Source organism: Apaloderma vittatum, unplaced genomic scaffold (genome assembly GCF_000703405.1).
Source record: "Apaloderma vittatum isolate BGI_N311 unplaced genomic scaffold, ASM70340v1 scaffold16717, whole genome shotgun sequence".
Lineage (NCBI taxonomy): Eukaryota > Metazoa > Chordata > Aves > Trogoniformes > Trogonidae > Apaloderma > Apaloderma vittatum.
Window position 1 is genome coordinate 1,869 of NW_009726851.1, and position 10,029 is coordinate 11,897.

The 10,029-nt window shown below is 47.9% G+C and overlaps 2 protein-coding genes across 3 annotated transcripts in view; one reads left to right on the forward strand and one right to left on the reverse strand.

Moving 5' to 3' along the window:
* Window positions 1–3,810, forward strand: part of RNF14 (ring finger protein 14) — a 5,191-nt gene extending 1,381 nt beyond the window's left edge. For both annotated transcript variants that reach the window (XM_009873456.1, XM_009873455.1), the window contains exons 3-7: window positions 1–308; window positions 727–955; window positions 1,613–1,785; window positions 2,422–2,552; window positions 3,664–3,810. The exon at window positions 1–308 is cut by the window's left edge and continues 235 nt beyond it. In XM_009873456.1, coding sequence (XP_009871758.1) covers window positions 1–308; window positions 727–955; window positions 1,613–1,785; window positions 2,422–2,552; window positions 3,664–3,721 — 899 coding nt within the window. In that variant the 3' untranslated portion in view covers window positions 3,722–3,810. The remainder of the gene's footprint in view (window positions 309–726; window positions 956–1,612; window positions 1,786–2,421; window positions 2,553–3,663) is intronic.
* Window positions 3,811–7,164: 3,354 nt separating this feature from the next.
* Window positions 7,165–9,455, reverse strand: LOC104276965 (glucosamine-6-phosphate isomerase 1). The gene is made up of 4 exons (XM_009873457.1): window positions 9,271–9,455; window positions 8,440–8,624; window positions 7,658–7,832; window positions 7,165–7,369 (listed from the first exon to the last, which is right to left on the reverse strand). Exons 1-4 carry the CDS (start codon window positions 9,413–9,415, stop codon window positions 7,272–7,274), a joined length of 603 nt encoding a protein of 200 aa, XP_009871759.1. The 5' UTR covers window positions 9,416–9,455; the 3' UTR covers window positions 7,165–7,271.
* Window positions 9,456–10,029: the final 574 nt, after the last annotated feature.

The following is a 10,029-nucleotide window of genomic DNA, read 5'->3' on the forward strand; positions in this document are numbered from 1 at the left end:
CCGCAGCCGAAGAGGAACTCCTTGATGCCAGAGCTGTGCAGGATGTGGAATCGCTGTCCAGCCTGATTAGGGAAATCTTGGACTTTGACCAGGCGCAGAGGAGGAAGTGCTTTAACAGCAAGATGTACTTGTGCAATATCTGCTTCTGCGAGAAGCTGGGCAGCGAGTGTATGCACTTCGCCGAGTGCAGCCACGTGTACTGCAAGGCCTGCCTGAAGGACTACTTTGAAATCCAGATCAGGGACGGTCAGGTCCACTGCCTCAACTGTCCGGAACCCAAGTGTTCTTCTGTTGCTACTCCTGGCCAGGTAATACGAGCGTGCAAGCAGAGTTCTGCTCGCTTACCAATGGTTTACAGAAGGCAAGGTGTGGCTTTTCACCGTGAGCGTTGTGAATGCACCTGGGGAAATGGTTTTTTTTCAGACTCTGAGCCACACAAGGGCATCCGAGTTAAAACTGGGTGGCTTAGCACGTATTTTGGCCCCTGTGTCAGCACTGGAGTCGGTCAGGGGCCTGAAGTAATGTCCCATTGCATTTGACACTGCGTGCTTTTCATTCATTATAAAAATAGCTTTTCTAGGTGTAATTGTCATGACCTGTTGGAGATTATAAAGTGGATTCAGGCCAGCTGTAGGTACTTTTTTCACTGACTTGCTGCTATTTTCTGCTGAAGCTGGTGGGCTCAGAATTCCAGGTGCGTGTAACCTTCCTCTGCCCTCTGTTCAGGTTAAAGAGCTGGTGGGAGAGCAGCTGTTTGCACGTTACGACCGGCTGCTGCTGCAGTCCAGCCTGGACCTGATGGCGGACGTCGTGTACTGCCCTCGCCCCGGCTGCCAGACCCCGGTCATGCAAGAACCGGGGTGCACCATGGGCATCTGCTCCTGCTGCAACTACGCTTTCTGTACTCTGTGTAAAATGACTTACCACGGGGTCTCGCCGTGTAAAGTTACTGCAGGTAAGTCATCGTCGTATTTCAGGAGCAGATCGAGGAGCAGTTAAGCCAGGCCTGGGAAAGACTAGGAGTCAGGAATTGAGCGAGGAAACTCATCACCAGGTCAGTTTTCTGAAAGATTGGACAGATTCCTTTGGGGTAGGCCTGTTGCTGGCAATGGAGAAGTTTTCCTTCGATGCCCCTCCACAGCTCAGGAGGTCCTTAAACTGCTGATGGCCGAATGCTGAGAGGCCACAGCAGGGCAAGGGTGATTTTGTCTGTGCCTTTTCTTACCCTTGCCTGTGAATCCATCACTTCCCATTGTCAGAGCCGATACTGGAATGAGGTGGATGCTTCTCTGCCTGTTTGGCCTCAAAATGTGTCATGTGACAAAGCTTCATTTAATGTGTGATCAGAAAAAATAGTTCTCTTTGCCAGGCTATATTGCATTGTAGACTTGTTCTAATTCCATTGACTGGTCTCTTTTGTAACATAACCAAGTAAAATAGTTGAATTTTGAGGTAGAGGGGCTTTAATATTTTCATATTTTTTATGTTTTACTTGCTTTTTAATTAATGACATTAGTTTCCTTTGAGAATGCTTTATGCTGTTATTAGCTGGACTTCTTTGTGTAACATATTACAAAAGCTGAGGGTTTTGTGTTTTTGATTTATTCCCCAGAGAAATTAATGGATTTGCGAAACGAATATTTAGAAGCAGATGAGACAACTAAAAGATTTTTGGAGCAACGCTATGGCAAGCGAGTGATTCAGAAAGCTCTCGAGGAGATGGAGAGCAAAGAGTGGCTGGAGAAGAACTCCAAGTCTTGTCCTTGCTGCGGGACTCCCATCGAGGTAAGGGAAGGGCTGAAGAATCCCAGTGGCTGAACAGAACCAACAGAAGTGAAGTCAGTTCGGTATTTAGGCTGGAACCAAGATATATTTGTAGCCTCGGAGTTCACCGGGGCAAGGAAATGTCTAGGGAACGGTAAGAGAACTTTGAATTCCCCTCAGTGTTCTATAGAAAAGGAGGTGATGTTTCTGGAGGCTTGAGTAAATCCTGCTGTGGCAGCACGGTTGGACTGGCTGATTTTTCGAGGTCCCTTCCAACCCCCAACATGCTGTGATTCTGTGAAAGGCAGCAGCTGGTGTCGTTCACACTCCGGTACTGCAAAGATCCAGGCTGACTGGGGAGCCCTGCGAATCCCTTTTTGTTTTCCGTGTGGCTGCTGCTGTTTCTCAGGCCAGGAAATAAAAGTAGCTTCAGAAAAATGCTCTTTTTCCAGTATGATTACTGCTATGGACCATTTACAATTCCGCCATTCTAGCTCCTAGTTCTTCGGAACAGTAAAAAATTCTGGTATTGGGATAGAGCTGGGATAGAAGTTGTGTGTTACCTGATGCAGTTTCGAGGACTGTTCTACAGAGACAGGCCTGAAGACCAACCTGGTAAGATTTTGCTACTGTTATTTCTTGTTTTCTCCCCCTCAGAAACTAGACGGCTGTAACAAAATGACGTGTACTGGCTGCATGCAGTATTTCTGCTGGCTTTGTATGGGTTCTCTGTCGAGGATGAACCCCTACAGGCACTTCAATGATCCAGCTTCCCCGTGCTTTAACAGGTCTGTATCGACAAGCATTTCTTCCAGTGCTGTGCCACTTATTTTTCTAGTTTTTTCAAAGAAAAGGAGGCTGAGGGGAGACCTGGCTCTCTGCAGCTCCCTGACAGGAGGCTGTAGAGAGGTGGGAATCTGTTCAACCCAGGAACAAGTGATGGGACAGGAGGAAATGGCCTCAAGTTGTGCCAGGGGCGGTTTAGGTTGGGTATCAGGAAGATATCCAGGCACTGCAACGGGTTGCCCAGGGCAGGGCTGGAGTGCCCGTGCCTGGAGGGATTTAAGAGTCGGGCAGACCCAGCGCTCAGGGATCTGGTTTGGTTGAGGGCTTGTCAGTGGCAGGATAAGGGTTGGAGTCAATGATCTTAAAGGTCTTTTCCAGTCCAGGTGATTCTGGGGTGACAGCAGCCTCCGAGCCCGTGTGTGTTCCTGGGGTTATGTGCCCATCACTGTGACCTGTGGTGCCTGGGTACAAAGGGCAAAATACCAGCAGCTTCCTCAGTCTTCCACCGAGTGTTCTACTCCAGCAGATGTGGCTGACAGGATTTGCTTTTCTCTTGCTTTTAGCACTTCTGTGTCAGCATCTCTTCTTCTCCCAGCAGTCGTTTTTTTATTGCTTCCTACCCTGTTTTTCTTTCGATTTTTTTCTGATGTTCTCTTTTTCTTGTCGTTTCGCTTAACTTCTACCTATCTTGACTAAACTATTTTATAAAAAAAGCATTTTCTTCCCTTTTTTTCCCCACCCTACTCGTGTGTGCAGGTCGTTTGCCCGGCTCTGCACTCTGCAGTCACCTGGTGAGCTGCTGGGAGCAGGCAGGCTCCTGCTGTCCTGCCTAAAGGCCAGTCGGGACCAGCAGCCTGATCGGTTACTTTTGCTACTTTCTGGATTATTAAAGTTTTCGGGGATTTCTCAAGACATCACGTTTGTCAGGTGCTGTACAAATGCCGAGCAGCTTAATTTAAGCGACTCGGAGGACGGCAGCACGAGTGGTTTGCAGTGCTTAAAGAAAATAGTGGAACTTGCTGTTCTTGTGATTTTTGTCGCATTTAGATTGCACTTTTTTTAACATATTTTGCTCTTCTTATATCCTGACGTAAATTATTGGTTGTCTTGCAGGTTGTTTCAAGCCATGCATATTGATGGTGAGTTCTGGGAAGCCGAAGATGAAGACTAGTGGCTTTCTCTAGCAACAAAAGGTGAAGAAACCAGAGACAGATGCTTTCTGTTCTTGTGTCCAGTTTGTTTGCTTTCCATTTCCATTATGCGATCCGAGAATGAGAACTACCTTGCACTGCAGGATGCTCACACTTCAGAGGCTGTTGCCAAAACCAAAGGAGACCATTCTACCCGTCACCCCCCAAGGCCCTAAAAATCACATCCCTCGCTACAGACAAGATACAACCAGTCAGAAGCTGGAAAATTACAGTGGAAATATTTACTAAGAAGCGCCCCTTTTCCCCAAGCAAACCGCAGCAAAACCGAAGCCTCAAATCATTGTGATATTTGGGAGTTCCCTTTAGGGAGACCGGCCTTCCGAGGCTCGGGGTTCGTCCCTGCTGTGGGGTTCAGGGCACTTCGGTTACACCCGTTGTGCTCCTGGAGCTGCTCGGTGATGTCGCTTGCACAGGGGAAGTTTTCTGCTACCATCATTTCTTCCGTGTTCGGCGCCTGAGCTTGTTCCTTCTGTGGCGTTTCTTGACCCATTTCCGTGAGAGTCGCTCCTCGCTCTGTCCCTGATGTTTTCTAATGATGGTAAGGCTTAAATTGGTTTGATGGTTGGTGTGTTCGCTCGTGTCACCTCCTTTTGACAGTGACCCATGAGCAGCCAGCCAGAGGGTGAAAAGTATCACTGAGATAGTTTTTATGGGTTTATAGTTGAGATTAACTTGAATCCTTCAAGATACTGAAAACTACTTTCTCTTCTCAGATAATGAAGTAATTTATTTTTTACTAACTCTTTATCTAAGTAATTTGATGAGTCAGTAGTTTCACTGCTGGACTAGATCCCTTATTTCCACTGTTCTTGCACTTCAAGTTATTTTGAAAAACAAATTATTTCCCCCAAAAGTTCAGCAAGTAGTTTTGTGAACATGAGAAGTAATTACTGGAGGGAACCACTGATTTTTTAGAAGTTTTCCCATTTGCAGAATGGTCTAAAAGTTTTGAAATTGAAACTGCATGTGCTGTGTTCCAAACAAAGAGCAAAAGTCTGGATGGAAGACTTCAGAAACTCAAGGTGAATACCTCTCATTCAGATTTGACTGATAATAAATTAATTTATACTCGGGTATCTGGCCAAAGTCTGTCCTATTGGAATTGGCAGGGATTAGATAGGTGGGAAGGGCAGATCTCTTGGTTTAGGCTATAGAACGGCGTGTAGGAAAAGTTTACAGTGTGTATGGTTTCAGTTGTATTTCCTGCACCTTTCACATGCACTAAATTCACTTTAAGAGAGTAAACGGAGTTGTGTGTCTTCATTGTGGCACGGGTACGGCAGCGCAGGGCAGCGCGTGGGGAAGGGTCGTGACGAGGTGTGTGCTTGAGCCCCCCGTCCCTGCCTGCCTGGGGCAGGGGGTGGGGGGTCTCTCACACCTCCGTGGGGCTGCTCCAGGACAGGTGGGCTGAGGGCAGGGCCGGGGGCTGTGCGGGGATGCAAAGCCGTGGCTGGGGACGGCTGGCAGAGCCCAGGGGCTGTGGTGAAGTATTTGAAGATGCAACGCACCACCTCTGCCTTCAAGAACTTTTGCACAGAGGGAGGAGGAAGGGTGACGTACTCACCGACGTGGCTGCAAGTTCTGGGCACTCGTGGAACCCACGGGCTGGAGGTGCCCCGAGGAGGAAGAGGACAGACCCTCTGGGGCAGGGGGGGAGAGCAGCGGACTGCACGTGGAAGACACCTGGCTGGTGCTGCAGAGGTGGGACAGCTAAAACCAGAACTTGTCCTTATGGCCAGGGAGCAAGACAGGCAGCTCTTCCTCTATTTTTGTGCCCCCCTCCTCTTGCAAACCTCCTCCCTTTCTGTGCATGCACTGAATGAGCATTACATTATTTGCAGATGTTTTGTGCTTAAAAGGTAGAGAACTGTGACCTCCCCTTTCCTCCTTTAAAGATCCCCTCTCCTTTATATACGAAACGGCTGCTGCCTGGTAAGACAGAACGGCAGCAGGTGTTTGGTGGGAACCTGCCAGCAACTTCTAGACAAGAGAGGACGCTCTTGAGGTAGGGAGGAGCCACAGCAGTTATTTTCACCAACCTGCTTTTTACAGCTTTGGTTCTAGCTGCCAGAGAAAGTCTGTACAAAACAACAGGTCTTCAGCATGCCTGGAAGTGGTGTTCTGTGCCAAGATGCTATTACGAGTCCTGTTCAGCCACATGAGCTGCTCCATGTTTTGCTGGCACAGTGAGACAAAGCACCAGATGCAGTCACTGTGACCACTTAGCGAAAATGAAAGACATTTACTGTAGAAAGTTACATTACAGATCAACAACTTAGAAAATTTCTGCATAAAGAAAATAAATGCTGCCCGGTTTGTCTTGCCACTCACGTGACAGCGTTTGATAGGAAACCCAGGAATCAAGTTTCGGAATCGGTGGGGTCTTGCCAGTACGCGCTGTTGTCCACTGTGTGCGGCTTCTGTAACTAAAGGTCAGCTGAGGCCAGAGGGAACAGAGCGTTTCCTTTGAGGCTTATTTGGCATTCCCTTGTAGCAACGTAAAGCAGGGCAAGGAGGGAGAGAACTTGCTGCTTTGGGCTCTGCGCTGGCAGCGCTGAGCGGCACAGAGAGAAGTTTATGCTTCATCTGTCCTCCTGCTACACTTCATGAAGCTCCAGGGCGTATAAAGTTATACCCTGACACTGCACATGTTTAAGATTATTGTGTGACAAGCCATAAAATCATATAGATGTATGAACTAACCATTAAGTGCATTAATGGCACGGGATTATTACTACAGCCCTGATGAACGCTGCCAGTAGCCTCCCTTCTGTGGAGACGGGCTCAAGTCCAAAGGAGGGTTCAGCCAGGGCTTCATCCAGTCAGGCCCTGACAAACTCCTGAGGACAGAGACAAAGAAACCTCTCTGGCCAACCTGCTGCTCCTTCGCTGTCCCCATGGGTAGTTTTTTTCCTTATATCCAAACTGAGTATCCTGTCTTAACTCCAGCCCTGCTGTCTCTTCTCATCTATCCCCCGTGCCCTGCCCTGGAGAGCCTGGCTTCACCTTCCTGAGGACGAACTCGCAGCTGTGAAGCACACTGCTCTGAGGGCACACTGCAGCTTTCTCTACTCCAGGCTGAACACGCTCAGTTCCCCTGTTAAGTGAGTATAACGTGGGAGTGACACAGGAGGTACTTGTCTTAATTGTGAGAATACATCCCGTTTAGTTTCTGCAGCATTGTACTTCCACGTATCTTCACATTGAAGTTCTGGAGCCTTCAGTCCACATGATTACAGTTGCTTCAGAGATTAAACAACTTGCTCTCCGTTGGCTTTACCTTCAGAGAATAAACTAGTGGTGGAAGTTTGTGGAACAGAATATACTGGATCCCATCCTCATTTGGTTCATTAAGGCAGGTTGCATCTGTCTTTTGAATGGAAAGAAGAAAGCACATAATCATTTTGCTAATTTAAGAACAAATATCAGATGAGTTTCTGCAGCAATTCCCTTTCTCCACAGCTGGTTTCCAGCAGAAAAGCTGGTTTGGCATTTCTCTGAACAGCAACATTAATCGCTGTAAGGCTTCTTGGACTGGCTTCTTTCTGCTCCCGTCTCCTTCATGCTGTATAAGGGTTCCACAAGCTTGTTGTGAACCAGCATTAAACCTAATGGAGCAAGGAAAAAGATGACCTAAGTAGACATAATAAAGCATAATTCTCATTCCCTGAAAGCTAATGCAATTAGGCATTACTAGAGTCCTTGTTCCTTTGATCCCAGGCCCATGCAACTGAGCATTTACCTTAGTGCTTCTATTATTGCTGCACATCTTGGCTATTCTAGTGAAGGAATGTACTCCTTTGGGAGTTGATTAAACAGAAACATCGAATGCAAAGCATGGCCTGTGCCACTTAAAAAGTAAGTACGACATCTGCTTGGCCGGGTCAAACACTCACCTTTGAAGTATTTCACTGTCTTAACTTTGAGCTCCAGCGTGGCATCCTCATCGCACACAAACACGGTGTTGGGGTGTTGCTGGAAAGCAGATACGGTCCACATGTGGTTGACACCTTCCTCGATGGCTTTGTACAAAGCAAAGGCTTTGTGGGCTCCTGTGATAAGGATCATCACCTGGACGCCGAGAGACAAAAGACGGCAGTCGGGGTCAGAGAGAGCACACCGTCACCCTGCCCACTGGAAGAGAGAGAGCTGCCCCAGCCCCCGACATCCTGCCCGGAGACATCTTGCTGTGTCACAATTCTGTTTGCTCTGACAGCATTTTACTTGTCAATTAAATTACAGCCTGGTGGGTCACTGTAACGATTCTGATCCTTTGAGCTCCCCTGTTAAGCACTTAAGTGCTCAGACTTCACAAGTATAGATCAAGGGACAGACTCATTTAAAGGCCACCCCGAACAGCTTATGAGGGCTGGTGTAACACCAAGTCAGCCAGTGGTTCCTGTCAGTTATTTACCCAGATGAGTTTGATCACAACTGTGCTGCATGGTCAGGCAAATGCGTTAGCAAAGCACAGACAGAAGACAGAGCAAGAGCCTTTCCGCAGTGCAGGGGGACAGGAAGGTCAGGATTCAGCTGCCTGTGGCAGGGACCGCACACGAGGTGAGGATCGACCTGCCTGTGGCAGGAACAGCACCAGCCAGCCTGCACCAGCAGGGTGCATTGCTGGATAGTCCTTGCTCGAGAGCTACTGTATGAAGTCACTGCTTTTTCTCCTAACCTCTCTGGCATCCATGACAGTGCCCACGCCGACCGTCAAAGCCATTGTGGGGACTTTGGAGAGGTCACCCTCGAAGAACCTGGCGTTGGCCAATATAGTGTCCATAGCCAAGGTCTTCACTCGCGTCCTGGATACCAAACTTGAGCCAGGCTCGTTGAAGGCAATGTGACCGTCCGGGCCAATACCTGTGACAGAGGCGGGTTGGGAAGGGGGGCAGTGGGTGTAAGGGTTATGGTAGGAAGCAGAGCCAGCAGCACCCCCACTAGAAGGACTTTCACTGCTTCCTGGAGCAGATACAGGTCCAAGAAAAACACTTGGCATTTTTCTGCTTGAGCTCAGATTTCCTTCTGGTGGGAACAAGAGCAAAAGCCCCCTCTGAAGCCAACAGAGACTCTTTCCTAACTGTGCTGGGACAACAACAAAGCAAAGCAGGTGTCAGAATCTTAAGGCAAACTGACGGGAAGAGCTTGTGTTGAGCTCCTGTAGGCTCAGAGGACTCGTAACTACTCCTGGCAGTTCCCTGTTAGCCCTGGCTGTTGCGATACGTTTTGTACTTGGTACAATTGTAGCCCTGCCCACTTCTCCCACTAGCTGTTTCTTGAACAATTCATTTACTGGATTGAAACACCTAAAACTGAAGGAGCAGTACACTGGAAGATGAGGCTGCCTACGCACACGAGTACCCAGGGTGATGATGTATGGGGTGCCCTTCACCGCAAATCCACTGAACTGCACTGAAAATTAATTCCCCTGACAATAAACGATTGCTGGTGAAGGAAAGGCGGTCCTGCCTGCCAGTGTTTAGAGACCGCTAGTCCTTCGGGTTTTCACCTCCAACAAAGAGTTCGATTCCTCCAGCTGCTTTGATTTTATCCTCAAATGCGTCACACTCTGCCTGTAGATCAGGTGCGTTTCCATCCAAAATGTGAACGTTTTCTGCCGAGATGTCAATATGCTTGAAGAAGTTATTCCACATGAAGGAATGGTAACTCTCCGGGTGATCCCTTGGTAGACCTGGTTACAGAGCATGCACAAGACTAAGACCAACTAAAATAATATCACACATAACACAAACCACCCGTATACCCTTGCACTGGCTTTGGTACCAGAGCACTGCTTCATCCATCCTCTCTGCCTCCTTCAAATTCCCCAAGTTGGTTTTATTTCCCTAAACGGCAAAATTCAAATCAATCACAATAGCTCCTATAAGATATGTGCTTGTATTAACACGTGATGGATGTTCCAGGAAAGCAGGCATGGACTGTGCCTTCTCTGTTCCTATTTTTCAGCCTTCTTCCCAGTTTGTATTAGCAAAGACAACTAAAAAAACGTGCGGAAGCCTGGGAAATACTTTTTCCCCTTGAATGCTATAAACCCATACTGGGTTGCTGCCTGATTAGAACTGCTCACAGAGAAAAATCTTGACCAGAGTCAAATCAGCATTAGCAAATATTTAGCCTGTATGCTTTTCACCTTTGGAGCGTTAGGCCTGGCCACTAATCTCTTTCTTCTGAAGATGCTATTTCATCACAGCTTAATAAATGAAACAGCCCCCGGCTATCTTAACAGGAGTGCACATGAGTTATGGAA

Coding starts and splice junctions, on each gene's coding strand:
- LOC104276965 (XM_009873457.1), bottom strand. CDS start 9,415: ATGTGGAATAACTTCTTCAAGCATATTGACATCTCGGCAGAAAACGTT. Junction 8,625..9,270: donor AATCGAACTCTTTGTTGGAG/GTGAAAACCCGA, acceptor CCTCTGTCACAG/GTATTGGCCCGGACGGTCAC. Junction 7,370..7,657: donor GACAGTGAAATACTTCAAAG/GTGAGTGTTTGA, acceptor TTGCTCCATTAG/GTTTAATGCTGGTTCACAAC.